The sequence below is a fragment of the Pleurodeles waltl genome, chromosome 8, assembly GCF_031143425.1.
Source record: "Pleurodeles waltl isolate 20211129_DDA chromosome 8, aPleWal1.hap1.20221129, whole genome shotgun sequence".
Classification (NCBI taxonomy): Eukaryota; Metazoa; Chordata; class Amphibia; order Caudata; family Salamandridae; genus Pleurodeles; species Pleurodeles waltl.
In genome coordinates this window covers 522123040-522140106 of record NC_090447.1, presented here as the reverse complement: position 1 = coordinate 522140106, position 17067 = coordinate 522123040, and the positions used below count along the sequence as shown (strand labels likewise).

Here is a 17067-nt window from a genome sequence, read left to right as displayed (position 1 = left end):
TGTAAACAGATATAGGCTGCAATAAGTCAAGTGCAAAAGTTGTACAGGCACTCCCCTCCAAGCCAACGGGTCCATGATTTTTGTAAACTTTTTGATGGATAGTGTTGTCTGCAGACTTCTCCTCTTTTGAATAACCCAGGTGTCAGATGGAATCCAGGAACTTTTCAGTAGCTGCCCACACCAGTAATGAGGCGCTGGCTCCAGTTCGATGCCTGATGCTATTGTGACGTTACTGGAACCATAAAGCGTCCCCACATGCTCCCTGGTATTATTTCCTTTTTTCCTGTACCATCAATGTGAATGCAGAGCTTCACTCTCCTTAAGGAAACCTCCGCACACTGTTTTGTCATTTTTCAAAACAATTTCTCTTACAGGTGCATACAGATATGAACCTCCATCTAAGTATTCAGGTTTCAAACCCTGCAGGTACTGTGATGAATAAATATCCATCATGGATCCACACGATATCTGCTCGTGGTGCCTGGAGTCGTATTACAATGTTAAGGCCATAAAGGAGCAGTAAGCCGAGCTCTTTGTGACCCGGGTTTTGGACAATCGCCAAGACAACTGGAAGGCGAGGCCCAGGATGCAATCACCAAAGTAATCACAGGAGTCATCAAAGTCATCTAAGGTGCAAGCACAAGAAGAAGCTGTGGCATGATTCTGAATGCTGTAGATCCTCAAAGGGTATGTCCCCTGTCCTTTCACTCCTCAGAACTCTTCTTCAGAGACAGAGGTAGTTCAACTTCCAAGAATCTGGCACCCACTTCAAACCCTACCGCTTTCCCTGATACACTGACATCTGTGGGGCGGTCACCAAGACCCCCACTGTTTTCAGCATTACCCCAACGTTTCTGCCTCTGGGAACGGACCCTGCCTCCTTCTTACGCACCATGTTCAATGTCTTCCTCGGGGCTATGGTTCCCTCTGCAGCTCCTTCGGCCTCATGTGTCCTATGGGGTATGTGTTTGGCACAAAGCCCATGGCATATGCTCCATTCCCATCGTGTCATTCTTTCCTTCACCTCCCATAATCCTGGTGCCAACTCTTATGACAGCTTCTACTTCGGTGCGGTGCCAGGGCCAATAAAGATGCTTCTCCATATTCCAGCAGCGTCACCCTCAGTGCCAGGTCCGCCTTTGCCACTGCTACCAGCGCTACACTCAACGCCACAGGCACCACAATTGACCTCACAGGGACAGGGCACTGCCCTAGATGATTGCCTTTAATGGAAATGCCTGCTCTACCACACAGATCCAGAAGAGAGGCACAGGTTCTCATGGAAGAAGGGTGCTATTTCTTTGGAAATTCTGATCCACTGGAAGAACCAAGTCAGGACACTGATAATGATGGCAATGGGCAGTCTAGCACCATTGACCCAGACTTCTTGACACTCAGGAACTGAAGTGGCCTCAATACTTTGCCTGAGTGGGAACTCCACTCCCTGCCCAGCCTTCTGTCACTAGGGGTCTCCTCCAACCATGCAGGTATGATAAAGGCTGTTGAGGCCCTTGACCTACAACGACCCTTAAGCAGAGACCAAGGCAACCTCCTCACCAAAGTGTTGTATTCAGCAGCTGCCAGAGTGGAATGTCTGCTACCTTTTAATGAAGCTCTCACGGAGCCCCTACTTGCAGTATGGGAGAAGCCCACCTGTTTTGCAATCAAGTGATTACCAGGAGACATAGGCCAGCTCCGGGCATTTTTCTCCAGTCATCCGTTGCCAGAAAACCTTGTCATCCAGGCCTAATGCTCATCAAAATTATCGCCAGTAGCCTTCCTCACTATGCCCTCAGTAAAGGTAATCCTTGAAACTGGGACAGGTCTGAAAATAGTCCTTTGTCAGCTGGCATTGTGTCCCTCAAATCAATTAATGTGACTTGCCTGATGGGACAATGCAGTTACACCCTGTGGTACATGCCACAACTGGTGATCCCAATCTTGCATGACAAACTTCAACCCCACTTCATGGAGTTAAATCAGGTTTGGCTATAGCAGATCCTGTGGTCAAGACCATGGGTACTTCCAGATCCCTGCACTCCCATGCATGGCTCAGAAACTCAGGATTTTTACAAGATGTGCCTTTTACCTTAATGGATTACGCGTTTGATGGGATCACACCTCTTAGGAGCAAAAGCAGATTTGTGTCTTGAAAGATTTAGGGAAGCAAGGCCACCGCCAGATTGCCTGGCCCACAGACTCTGAGGCAGTGGCATCACCAGCAATGCCAGAGGTTTGGGGCTTCTGTAAAGAGTTCTCCTTTAGAACCAGGCAGCAAACTCAAAGCTCCCAACAACAGCGGCAAGCTAACCCATTCTACTGCCAATAGTAAGAAAGTAGGATCAATCAATCAAATGTTTTAAAGCGCACTACTCACCCATAGGGGATCAAGGCACTGAGGGATGTGTTCTCGGAGATCAGTTGAAGAGCCAGGTCTTGAGGTTCTTCCTGAACTGAGGCAGTTATGGCGACTATCTGAGATGAAGGAGTAAGGTGTTCCACTCTTTTGCTGCCAAGAAAGTAAGGGTAGAGGCCATCCCTGACCTCATTCTCCCATCTCTTCCTCTTCATCCTCCCCAGCCACTGCAAGAACTAGCCCTTGTGGCTTCTTGTCAGAGCAAAGAAAGATGTTGGTCTTCATCCAGTGCTAGACCTCAGGGTTATGAACTGGTTCCTGTAAAAAGACAAGTTCAAAGTTCAGTCCCTAGCACAGGTGTTGTCTATTCTGGACGGAGGAGGTTGGATGTTGTCTTTTGATCTGCAGAACATGTATTCTAAAACACCGATTTTACAGTCATACAGGAAGCATTTTTGTTTCACAGGCAGATCAGCACATTATGGCCCTCAGTTGCCACCGCCAAGTTGAAACCGCCGGGCGGCCGCACTCCCACGGGGTCTATTTGGAGATCACTGCTGGGCCGGCGGGCGGAAACCTGGTTTCCACCCCCCGGCCCAGCGGGGATCTCGGCCGCAACACGGGAGTCGGCGCCAAATGGAGCCGGCAGTGTTGCGGCTGTGCGACAGGTGCAGTTGCATCCGTCACGTTTTTCACTGTCTGCTATGCAGACAGTGAAAATCTCCATGGGGCCATGGCAGGGGGCCCCTGCACTGCCCATGCCAGTGATGGGGTGTGATAGGCAACAAGGATAGGCCATTCCTGGCACCACCAGCAGTGTCTGGAATTGCCAAACCTCAAGTGGACCTTTTAGCTACTCACAATGCTCTTTGCCCAGTGTTCTGTGCCATCCGTAATCCGTTCCAGGGAGCCTTGGGGATGTGCTTTACTTGAAGTGAAGCTTTCCTCTTCACTATGTGTTTTCCCTCAAACCCTTTATTTCTCATGGGGTAAGGAAGATTTGCTTCGACTAGGCGCCAAGTCATCTTAATAGTCCCATTCAGGTCAAGAAGATGTAAACCTAATGCAGCTCTTCTTGTGCCCCGCTCCGTCTCTCTCACAGGGTATACCTCCTCTCACAACGCAGAATCAGCTATTGCACCCAACTTCAAGAAGCTCTACTTTCATGCTTGGAGATTGAGTGGGGTAACCTGAATGCTTTTTCTGTACCTCTTGTAGTATTGAATGTTATCTTAAGTGCCTGCAGACATTCCACAAAAACAGTTTGTTCTGGGATATGGAATGTATTTTTATAATGTTGTACAGGCAATTCTATAGATCCTCTAAAGGCCCACTTACCAGACATTTCATGTATCGCCCTTTTGTTAGACCAACAAGGCTGCTCAGGTGGGACAGTAAAAGGCCTCACTAACTTTTGCTTGCCTAGCCTTTTCATAAGGCCACAGTGAGATCATAATCTGGTTCTTACTTTTTACATTTATTCTCCACTGGAACCGTTGCAGTTACCAGTTGCAACTGCTAACTGTTAAGGCTATTTTTCTTGTAGCTATTACGTTGGCGAGGCCTGTCAGTGAGTTACAGGCACTGAGTGACAAGTCCCCCTTCACGATCTTTCATCCCCGAAAGGATGGTTCTTAGATTGCAGAGATCTGCAATGCGGTAACTTTGGGATTCCCTCTGCACCTTGGCAAAGTACTACTATTTGGCTAGATGAACTGAGAGCTGCAGAGGGAAGGTCACTCCACATGCTCTACGCTTCAAAATGTTAAAGTTTAACCAACGATTCAACCTACCTCCTGGTTGGGTACTACGTGGGGAAACTATTGAAAAGGTGAGAAGACTGCAGGTAAAAGTATTCATCAGACAAAAGCATTATTTACCTATGGTAATGATCTGTCTGGTGGATGCTCTATCTACAGATTCCTCACCGCCCTTACCCCCCACCCCCTTGATACTCTCCCCCCCCCCCCCCCCCCCCCGGATTTTCATGGTTGTTACTAAGTCAACTTTCTTAATAAGGTCCCATTTCTAGAGCTCATACTGCACCTTGTACAGCTGATCTTGTCTCATCACTTTCGCCTCGAATACCTGTGAAAAAAATGGATGGACCTGAAGTTGTGGCGCTGGTAGGTACGTTTATGGCTCCAGTATCGTCATGATGGAATCCCTTCCAGCGTCGAAGTGAAGTTAGCAACCCTCACCTGTGTGGAGAACTATTAAGAAGATTCCGGATTCAGTCTGACGCCTGTAATATTCAAAAGGTTAGGAATATGCAGATAGCTAGAAATCTACTGAAAAGATTGTTAGTGAAGTTAAGTAACTTTTTCATTTAGGTAATTGTTTTCACCACCTCCTCACTAGTGGTACGCCATTCCAGTATTTCATTTTGAGACTTAAAACAAATTAGCAATGCATTGTGGCTCAGGTTGTCTTCCTGCTGAGGACCATTTGACTGTTCTGCCTTATCTTAGTTCTCGTACAATTCTACCAAGGCTTTCAGTTTTTACTCTCTCCTCCATAAGTTTGCTCCAGATAATCAAATTTAATTCCTGAGCACCGATGATCAGATTTTTGGTTGAATTAATCTCTAAGACGGAGCTATTTGCTTTATTCCGTTATCATAGAAGTTATGCTTTTCAGGACCATAGTTGTTAATTGGACTATTTTCCTTCGTATCTTTTCATTGTTATTAGTATGCACAATAATTTACGTTGATGTTTCAGAACCACATACTTTCCTTGAATTTCTCCATTAATTCTTCTTCAGTATACATCTTAATTGCATGTATCTTATAGCTTCTTGAGTTAATCAACAAGCCACCCTATCTCGTCCACAAATTTTAATTACATCTCCCTTCCCATATTTCCTTTCCAGATCCTCAGAATTAAGTTAGTCACTCACTGGGTTATGTGTAGTGCTAAGCCTGATGACTGGCCCATTTTCTGAGAGCCAAAAGCTGTTTTGTAGTCTGTATAAGACACTGATAAAATAAATAAAGATAAAGAAGAGTTGGAGTCTAGCATACAACCTACGAGGAAAATGTCAGTGGCAAAATGGCCTGGTTCTACCGCTCTGCCCTCAGATCAGTGATTGTGATCAAATCTTTCTTCCAGTATGATGTGAATCAGTTTTTAAGTCTTGCATACTGTAAACATATAGGTCAAATCGAAATCAAATATTTGTACAGCACCAACTCACTGACGATATTAGGACTTTAGAGTACCCCTCGATGTACATAGGTTGTATTCAAACAAATGAGATTCCTCCTACTTGAAGCTCAATCCCTCAGGAAACAAACAGAAAAACGATCCCTCTTTCAGAGGATGCTAAGGTATTGAACTCCTTTTTCAAAATCTTCAAAAGTGAGCTGGAATGTCTTTAGGCACAGTGTCACTCAGATCTCTGGTACATCGATGTACCACTGGTCTTATTCAGTGTGGGAACCTGATATGGATAATACAGTTGTACAGTACCTTGTTCTGGATTGATATTTAGCAGATGTTTTGTATGGTATGAATTCATATTAGTCTCATACTCTCTATTAAATATTGGAACTTTGTTTTCAATTATTATGTTTATAGTTCATATTTTCCTAGCATCACAAGCAGACAGCTCATGCAGTGTTTTGTATTATTGTGGTTGCTTTCTGTACTTTGGTCCTATGTAAAGCAAACTGTCCTACATTTTTGTCTTTTCTGCGCTATATAAATCTGCACATAAATAAAAACAATGTGAGAAAGACCTCACTCGTTTTTCCAGTTGAAACAATGTCTGTGAAAAACTAAGCAACGAGGCAAGTGCTAGAGAATGGTGGTTTTATCAGTAGGAAGTCCCCCAAATTGTTCTGGAGATAATGTTTGTGTCCAGATAGCTATATTATAAGACTGCATATTATAAACTTTGTTTAAAAGCTTATAGCTTAAAAGCTTTTAATAATGCTTCCACATTATTAGAGCTACTATGCTGCATGCCATTGTAAATATAAGCATAATAAAAATACGCTTGTATACATCTAAACGATGTAATGTGACAATAGTAATCTTAAATCCACATATATACCATTCTGATAGAACTGTGTGTGGTCTGCTCTCTGATTTGAATTTGTTTTTCTCATTCTTCCCTTTAAAAGAATTTGTTGGCGATCCTAAAAGAAATGTCAAGGTGTTTGGAAACTATTTGATGAAGGCACGACAGAAGACAAAGCCCAAATATGCAGCACGATATTTGGTCCGAATGCTCTTCTCAAAGGAGACATTACTGTGCAGCACCATGGGCACCTGTACTAGAGGACGCAAAGCCCTTGATCCCAACAAGGTGTCTGCTGTAAGAGGTATGATTGTTTCTACATGATCAAATGTGTGCGGAATGAAGTTAGCAGTTAGATGAATGTTAGGAGAGAAAACTCGAGAGCACATAAGAAAAGATGCCAGAAGAAGCCGTGGAGCAGCAAGATATTATTCCCATTCCAGGGGTACAGCTCTCGCTTTATTTGACATCAAGGCTTTTGTTTTGAGTGGCCTGGAAAATAGACCGATATTTCCCCGCTCCCAGAGTTACCGATACTGAGGGTACCAGTAACTCCGGAGGTAGGGAATATTCAGCCCATTATGATTTTGAACCTGATGGTCCTTTAGGAATTTAGCATTTACCAGAGGAATCAGTAATTCCAGGTCTGGATCCCTCAGTAATTCCTCATTTCCCCTGGACTTTCTTAGTGGAATTTCAGCTTCTTTCAGTTACCAAAATCTTTGTATGAAAGTAAAAGTATTTTTATTCTTGTGCTAGGTGTAACCCCCTACTTTTACGCTATTCCTGATTTCCGAGCAGAGATTTACTCCCAAGTGCAGGTTTACATGTCTCTAATGCTAATGTTATAACACCATGGAGGCACCTACAACAGAATTTACAAGTGTAAATGTAACATTAATACATTTTCACCTATTAATTGAGAGATCAGGCAATGCTTTGGCACTTATTCTATAGGAAAGGAAATATTCTAATGTGTAATATAAATGCAAAAGTAATTTAAAATATGTATTAATAACCTGGAAATAGTAGAGTAAAATTGTACAGCACTTTAACATCCAATTAAACATGTGTTAAATAAAACAAGCTAGTTTAAATAAATTTAAGTTTATAAATATCATTTTTAAACAATTTAAAAGCAAAATACTTGCACTCACTGACATTTTTATTTGGTTCAAAATTTAGTAAACTTGGTTAAAATGTGTGCATTTAATTAAAATTTGTTTGTGTGTATGTGTGTATATATATATATATATATATCAAACCAAGGCCCTTTATATATATATACACACGTATTATTGCTGGAGATTTACTTGACATCTAAGATCCTATTGGTGGAATGAAAATAAATAAAAAGTGATTGCATGAGTACATAATTGACTATGCTCATGCATATGTGGTTCGGTTGCTAAATAGAATCTCACATAAAACACCCCCAAATGTTTTACAGTTGTTCCCAGCCATATTATGCAATATGTAGTATAGATGTACCACATTTGTATTTGTACATTGCATTATAATAAATGTACAGCCTTCTGGATTCTAGGATGCACTTTCTAATATCATTGATCATGGTTTATGATATTCGATCAGTTATGTAGGTGATGGGATACTCTATAGTAATGAGGATAGTACCTGAACATTTGAAATAGGCTGTAGTCATTTTCATTGCTGGAGAAACCTGTCAATTACAGATTGAATTTTAGTGTCCACAGTCAAAGTAAAATCCAAAATAGGGACGTTACAGGACCAGTGTGGAAACAATTGAGAGAAGGAACCTGTTCTAGTGTATGTTTCTGAGAAACTTGTTACCATCTTAAGACAAAGACCATCAGGCTCCATTATCCTCATGCCTTATCTGCAGCATGTGATACAGTAGACCACAGAACCATAACCAAGATTAAAAGATTGGACTGAAATCACAAATACAGCTTCAACTGGATCTGATGCTTCATTAACAACCAAATGCAACTGAGACCACCTTTAAAAAAGTCCTGTTTGCAGCATGAGTTGGTGTAGATTACGTTCTGTAAATTCACCTACCACCTTGCCTTGGATTGAGAATATTACAGTTTGTTTTTCTTGAAAGTTTTTCTTTCTGTTTATATGGCTCATGATCACATTCCCAAACCCTACAATGCATTGGCCTGAAAATTGCATCCAAGATTATTTTTCCAGCTGCAATGTTTGGAGCTGAAATCAAGTGCACCATCTTTGGAAGTATGTCCAATGGGACATTGGAAAGGGATTGGAGAGAACAGAGCGAAGCTAAATTGCATTGTTTGGTGTTGCAAAGGACACAATCACCCTCTTGCATTAATGTTTGAGAGTATTTGAAGGGGGAGGGGCATGAAAAACACTTTATAATTTATAGGGTGACCCAGGTTTTATCCTTATAACCATGTTATCCTTATAATTACTTTTCTACCTATTATTTTTCTCCCTTGCTGGGATACTGGAACACCACCGTATACAATTCCACTCTGCGTGGGTGATATTCAGATCTGACTGCACTTGGAAAATGAAGCGAAGAACCAGATGAGCATCAGGAAAGCTTTCACCTTGTCCCATGAGTGAAAAACAGTACTATTCCCAAGGCCTCTAGCACCAAGAACAGCCACAACCCTTGCTAGAAATATGAGGAAATATTAGTGATTTATAACTTAAACCTATCATTCATTCCTCAAATGAACATTGTACAGGAAACCATCTTTCAACTTCTGGTCCTCTGCAGGGTTCTGCCTCTTCTTCAACCAAAGCACTGTGTAGAGCTAATAAGATCTCAAGCCACAGCTCACCTGCATTACTTGGACTATGGTCTACACAGACCCACACAGGACGCTCATTGACAGGATGCAACACATGTAAAATCACATTGCAAGGATGGTCCTCAGCTGAAGGAAAGTGTCCCACCCATGTTAAAAAAAAAGTTTGTGTTAGTCTAATGAGTTCTGTGGAACAAAAAAACAACGAAATCACCCTGAATGCCTTATGCTGTCACAATGAAGTCCAGCACTACACCTGGAAAGGAGGTGGTCTCCCAAAACAGCACGACTTGCATGAGCAGTACAAGCTGCGCATAGTTTTACTTTTCTCACCATTGCCTCACCTCTGGGTTGAATGGTTTGATCATATAGAGAGAAGGAGAGCGTTGCATGTCGGAGTACAGTGAAAATATTGCCAGGAGAGGTAAACAACATTTATGAAAAAAGACATTGATACTTCTGACTGATCTTGATATAAAAGGCTGCTGTTACTTGGCTGTGTTTATTGCTGTGTTCCCCTATTCTCCATACGCAGTTCCCAGTTTTCGACCTGACAAGCTGTAAAGTGCTTTTCATTCTGAAAAGCTTTGGCTCTACTATTGACTTTTTTTTCATTGGGGCTCCCAATCTGCTTGCTAGATTACTATTTAATTTCACTGTTTGTTTGGAGTTTGTAAAGTTTTCTGTAAGAATTAGGTTGTCTAGCAAACCACTTGTCACCTGTGTGATTTACCATTGCCTCACAGTTTGCTTGGAAGGTGGTCATATGGGCTTTATTTGTTCATTGTGCACCACCTATCCTCGGATAACTTTTTGCAGTAAGTGCAAATCCAATGTATGAAACCCAACACTGAAAACACTAAAAAGTGTTTTTCACCTAAAAGCTGGTTTCTAGGTGAAGTATCACGTAATCACTTCCATGCATTGCTTTTTGGAGGGCTTCATTCTGGCTTATATAATTCTCTTCCTACCTCAAAAGACCTGACCGTTCTGTTCCAAGCAGGTCTAGCTAGCTCTTTCATGGTCAGAGCCAGGTGGTCTGAAAGATCACTTTTCCTGTGATCCGAATGACGTCTTACTAGACCCAGTCGATACAGATGGAGATGGGGCAATAAGTGTCTGGACAAATCCCTGTAATGAGGTCCTCAGACTGCTTTGACTCGATTATTCAGATCCATCAGACTTGCTTATATCAGTGAACATTGCAGCTGGGCACAACTACTTCTTTCCGTACCAGCGGATAGAGACAGTGCTGTTGCTTAATCCCTAATACTACAGCCTGCACACAGGGTAGTTCTGACTTCACACCAGGATAGCTCCTCTTCAAAAATTCACCAGTTGCAGGAAACATAAGAAGGTGTAGTGGTTCTCTGATAACTCGTACAACACAATCACTGACTACTGGCAATCAAAAGCATTAAAAGAGAATTTTCAGAGCGCACAGTAGTCTGGTCCTGGACAACCAGCTAGCTTGGCTACAAGATGGCAGGCTTTCTCGTTCCTCTGTCAAAGTTATCACCAAACAGCCAACTCTGGTCAGTGCCAAAAACACCAGTGAAATTGATACTTAAATGTCTTCGCTTATAAGTCGTTTTTCACCTCTTCACAGTTTGGACAGTCCTCCCCTTCAAATCTAATCATAGAGGATGTACATTAGACAGAACGGAGACATGCTTTCTCTAAGGACAATTCTATCCACGCTAGAAAAATCCAGTCTCTAGGCTCCCTTTAACTTTGTATATAACACATTCAGGTTTGATTCTTGCCAGGCCTCTGGATACCCATCCAGCTTTCCAAAGGGTTGATCCTGGTCACGACCAGGAGTGCTCCATGTCAGTCTGTTCTGATGTCTGCAGCCCTCTGCCAAATCAAGGGCTGCTTATATTCCTACTTCTTTGACAAAGACTCAATCCCATGATCCCAAAGAATCTTCTACTATAGAGGATGCCTCGCTCTTCAGCAAGTAAAGGCAGGTGCCTTTATGGCTTGCTGTCACTGGCTGACAGCAGCTGTCCCCTTGCTTACTAACCGGGAGTATTCATTCTTACTCAAGACAAAGAAGGATTAAAAATTCAAGGAATGGAAATGTATTTAACCCCACAAATCCTGTACTTGTTGGTGTGCATTTCAGCGGTACAGTCATAAAGGCCATCCTTTGTTATCATCAAATAATGTGACCATTGATGCCAAATTATGTAAACAGAATGTTTTTTTTAGAACCGTGGCATACGTGACAAAGGCCATTTGAAGCATGCAACATATGGATTTTTTTATCTGGAGTAGCATCTGCTCAGAAAAAGGAAATTCAAAAGTAAAATAATGAGAACCCATTCCAGTTTATCTCTAACAAGAGCTAACATTGGCCTCCTTCATGACAGTGATGAAAGAAATCTTGGTTCTGAGGGTTCTTTAGCATATTCTCAGTGAGACTTTTGCAGAAAGCCCAGTGGAATGACATCATATAGTAGATGGCTGAATGACTTGTATTTGCAGACTCTTCCATTTGCTTTGTGTTTTCTTTCTTTTATTCATTGTACTATAGTTGTTTCTAGATACTAGTTACCATTTGCCACACCTGAGTATGAGGGTGATTCTAGAGCTCATTCTTGTTACATTAAAATGCCTTTGTATTCCAGCTCATTGATGGTCATCTAAAGACATCTGTCACCACCACACGTGCATTAATGTAATTGCTTTAATTTAATTGCAGATTTTACATTTATTAGATTCAATGGTTACACTGTGGCACAGCGAGCTGGTTTGATCGGCTTCAGTTCTGTACACCCAGAGCTTATATACATCTGCAATCTTTGGTCGAGTTGCTCTGTAAAGTTGCTCAACCAGTGGGTCTGTTAGCAATTTTTAGAGTGTTTGAGCTCTGACCCAGTGATTCAGATTAATTTATTGCACGAATAGTTAATTGCAGAATTGCCATAATAGCCACTCTATTTGCCAACTATAACAAAATTACAGAATTCAATTCAATTCTTTTGTCGAATGTCAGAGACAATCATAAAAGATAGAATAGAAAACGTATACAAAAAAAGCAAACAAAATATTTATCAGCGGTAAACATTAGAAGTACAAACGCTTCATAATGTAAAAGTTAAGACTCCTACAGTAACATACAGCTGCTGTAAGAAAACTGCCCATTCTAAAACATACCTCAGTGCTGGGTAGCAATTGTAGAAATCGAAGAGCAACTCTACATTGTTCAAAATTGTAAGCTTTAAAAAGAGGTAATAAATATTGAACTCTAAAAGGTTTGTATAATTTGCAAAATACCACAAAGTGCAATAAAGTTTGAAAGGACCCATTATCACAAATGCATTTCCTCCGATCAAGATTCCCATAAAATCCCCACAGAAAACATAGCATGAAATATATAGCGCTGGCTCCAAATTTTAACAAAAAGACTCTTTAGAAATGTTGGTCACATACAATAGATACGATTCTGGGCCGGAATTATTTTTTAGAGGAATAAAATTCCTGACAAATGGCTTGCTTAGTTTCAAACTTTCCCTAATAGCAGAATGACTTTCCATAAACACTTCACTGAATGTTTGTCAGACTTACAAATGGTTAGGGGATTGTCAAATAGGGAAGCTTTAGCCAAGGCAGCCACATTCTTCTTAACATATTTAATTCAGGGAATGCACAAACTCTGTTTACATCGAACACAGTCATTAATTATATGGTGCCTGAAAGACTCCCTAGGATCAATCCATATTGAGATCCACAACAGAAGGGGCCCCAACTTGATTGAATTCTCAAGATATGGCAGGGCCAATTCTTCATGACAGAAATAGTGGGCTGTTGAGACAGGGAGTGAGAGGAAACGCCTCCAGAAGCAGTTCTCCACTATCTGCAATGCTTGGCATTCACCAAATCCCCATATTCCACTACCATAGCTGTCAACTGGTACATATTGCTTGGTATATGTTTCTAAAAGTGAGGAAAATGGTTTACCCCCATTACGTTACAGATACTAAATAAGAAGCAAAAAGCCTGCTTACATTTTGTGTTCCTATATCTTCGGTTTTCTGCACAGGAACCATTGGAATCCAAAACGAGACCTAAATAAGAGAATCTAGGGACACTCTCAAAGCTTTTCTCTTTAGCACTTCAACACAGCTAATAGTGTTTGGCCCGGCATGCCATGTTTTGAGACTTATTATAGTTGGTTGAGAGGTCTAAGTCTGACAAACTCTGAAAATGCCTTTGCCAAATCACCTCAAATGGTTGGGGATACGGGCTAAAAATATGGCATCATCAGCGTACAACAGTACGGGCAGTGCTTAAAAAATTGAGTTTGTTAATGTATAAACTAAATAATAATGGGGCTAAAACACAGCCTTGCCTGATGCCATAATGCAAACTAAAAGGGTCGGAAAGCTCACCATATAGCCAAACCTGACCATGGCAGTCAGATTTTGATGTAAATAGGCTAAATAAGGGAAATTGTGTTGTCTATCCCCAGCTCCAATAGAATGCCTCATATTTTATTATGATTTACCTTGTTGAAAGCGGAGGATAAATCCATAAAGGAAAGGTACAAAGGATTCTTTTTGGAGCCAGTATAGTTACCTATTATTAATTCAAGATTAAGACACTGTTCCACTGTTCCATTGTTCTGAGTATTTCTCTTAACCCATATTGACAAGGAGTTAAAACATTATTTTCGTTGCGCCAATCTCTCAGCCTATTAAAGATTACTCTACCCATTATTTTGATGGTGGAATCGATTAAAGATAAGGGTCTATAACATTTGAGGTCCATACGACTAACTTTTTTAAAGATTGGGACAATGATAGAACTTGACCATGTGGAATCAAGGTCTTTTAAATCAAGGTTGATAAACACTTTGGTGAGTAGAGGAGCCCTGAGTTCTACTTTAAAGTTAAAAATGGCAATGGGCACTTCATAAGGCCCCAGAGCTTTCAAGGTGAGCTGTTGTTAAGTGCAATGGTTACGTCATCCGCAGAAAAGTGAATTTTGTCTATACAGTTATTTAAGTGTGGTAAATTAACGGAATCAGTACCTATAGGGGTTATACAGTAGATGTTGTTAAAATGTGCTACCCATTGTTCTCCGGAAATATGACTGCTTGTTAGGGAAGTTTCGATTTTTTTTACTTCTGGGGTCACGGACCACTTTCCTAGAATTTAGACGAATTCTTGAGTGAGGCTGCGTTAGTCAGACACTCCCAGTTATCCTTTTGGATTTCATGCTTCCTTTTCCCCAGGTCCCCTTTATAGCCCTCACTTGGACTACTACAATGGAATTTCTGGAAGTAGTAAGCAAGGCTCTCCTCAAAGTTCTTTTCACATTAGAGTAGGCACTATCGAACCAACAAATGGGTGGCAAAGTCGATCTTGCAGTTGGTGTAATCAGTGAGTCATGTATTAAGTTGCATAGGACTTTGAGCTCATTACATAAGATCTCCCCGCAAAAATCTCAGATAAACATATTAAAAAGAAATTTAAGTTTAATGTAATTAAACAGTTCAAAAATGTAATTGGGTTGTGTAAATGCCAAACAAGCCCGAGTCCATCATGTCTGGGCATTGGTTGATCTTCTGCTTGTGCTGGGCCCCTAACTATTTCTATTGGGAGAGTAAACTTTACTATCAAAGGATTATGGTCACTAAAACTGGAGCGCAACATCACATTTAACTATATATTGTATGAACCCACAGGTTACGAACACTTAGTAAATTGTCCATTCACAATCTCTTCTGTGAGATGTGGGTCCCGAAGGTCGCAGGCAGAGTATAACGACCTAAATTTACACCACTGCTATCAGGAAGACCAATCACAGAGCGCTTGTTATAATGGTACAAACAAAAACAACCGTCAGAATGTTAAACAGTCAAGTTTCGCATTAAAATTGCCACAAATTGTAGTATTACAGTCCGACTTCTGAGAATTGAATTTGGACAATGGTTTATCAACAATACTAAATAATAATAAAAAGTTCCTGTTATTGGAGCTAGCAAAATCATTGTTGTAAAAATGTACAATAGACAACTTAAAACAATGATATCCCACCAATTCTGACACTTGAATCTCAGAGCAATTACAATCCATAGGGACTACTTCAGCTTTGATCCCGAATGTAATCCATATTGATAAAACCCCTTTTAAGACGAGGCGATGTAGATGCAGGTATGGAATAACAAGTATTGCACACAGTTGGGGTTAGGGCCCAGGACTCTTGCATAATGACAGTCAAACTGGTTGATCAGAGCCACCCAGTCTTTCAGAACCAGCTTACTATGGATCCCGGCGATATTCCAATACGAAAAGCTAAAATCATTAAAATGACCCTTGGATTTGGTATTTGTGATATTCCCCTGTACAACAGGGAATGAATCACGTGCAGTCGAGAGGGAATTATTTTTAGGTAAGTTATCTGAAACATCATCACTAGTTATTATAGAAAATCCTCTGTACAAGCAATCACCATGGAACAAGCATTTCAATCAACCCAACTATGCATAAGCTTACAACCAAGATGGCCCTGTCCTCAAAGGCACATATCTATTATTAAGATGTAGTCCAACATATCTTGGTCTGGAATGTACCATATTTAAGCTGCAGTTATGGACAGAAGATGGTCCTGGAATGTATGGCAACATAACAGAAGGGGGTTTATAAAGGTATCCCAATGGAAGAGGGAGTATTTGCGAGTCACCAGAAAGGGAAAAGTTAGGATGGGCTAAAAGACTGCATACAATTTTTGGATCTCTAAAGTGCACAATGATACAATCACCAGATAGTTCTTTGGGAGATGATCCAATCCAGTCAACCCTTTGCTGTCATAAGTGTATAAAGGATGTAATTACTTAACCAATGCTGTACCTTGTGAATCAACTGATCAGTTGATTCTTCTTGCACCAGTTTGAGTCTAGGCATGTTGGTCAAAATTAAGACACAAGGACAGGCTGAAGGAGGCAGATTCAGTATGGCCTTCCTCTGAGTGTGATGCTTACTTTGAGACTCTGTCTAAGGGGAAACAACCCGATCATTTGTGATGTTTGTGGTGAGAGCAAATCGGTTGGACAAGGCTGATTGAATGGGAGGAAGACAAGAAAAACTAACGTGAGAGGGAGGAGCTAATAAATTAAGATTAGCATTTACTGTTGCTTGAAGATCAGTAGGTACATTTATAGGTTAATTTCCAGAAGCCCTGGTGCCAGAGGCAATTACAAGGGGCTCAGTAACATTTCTTAATGCTTGGCCAATATTGCCAGTCTAGATTCAATGGAGTCTAACCAATCTAACAATGGCTTAAGTTGCACTCTTAAAATAGACTCAAATCAAGTACAAAGTTCACTTAAGTGATATGAGATAGTCCCATCAGACACAGCATCCTGCTTGGAACTAGCCTCTTTCCTCATAGTAGCACCACCCTTTTTCTTTTTATCAGGCAATTCATTAGATAGAGAGGAGTCATTACAATCTACATGAACACTGTCGATTTTCTCCAACTGTGCAAGTGAACAAGTACCATCGATATTGTCAGAGATAGAAGATCCTGATGCTCCATTGTACTGAGTGCAAACAAGCAAGGCACTGTCTTCAATAGATAATCTTCTCTCTGTTAGGGCCATTTCTTTTTAAATCACCCCTACTGCACGGTCTAAAAAAGAGTCAGCGGTGGTATCCATAACTGCAGGTGCAGAACTACCCACAGTTTTCCTCTTACCCTTGCCAGAAGAAGGAGTTGTCCCTAGGAGTCACAGAAAAAAGATGGGGTGGGGGGTTCAACCCAGCCTTTTCCGGATGAAGATGGGCCCGGTCTTGGCCTGGTCTTTGCCCCGGCATGTCCTAGGCGCATCCCATTGTGCCGGTACCTGACATGCACTATATAGTGCACATAGAATGCAGCCCACTCCTCCACCAACACCTCAGGGCT

The 17067-nt window shown here is 41.2% G+C and overlaps 1 protein-coding gene across 2 annotated transcripts in view; it reads left to right on the top strand.

Moving 5' to 3' along the window:
• The window catches only part of BEND2 (BEN domain containing 2), a 218722-nt gene that overhangs the window by 132693 nt on the left and 68962 nt on the right, over positions 1-17067 (top strand). For both annotated transcript variants that reach the window (XM_069204528.1, XM_069204527.1), the window contains one exon: positions 6486-6686. In XM_069204528.1, coding sequence (XP_069060629.1) covers positions 6486-6686 — 201 coding nt within the window. The remainder of the gene's footprint in view (positions 1-6485; positions 6687-17067) is intronic.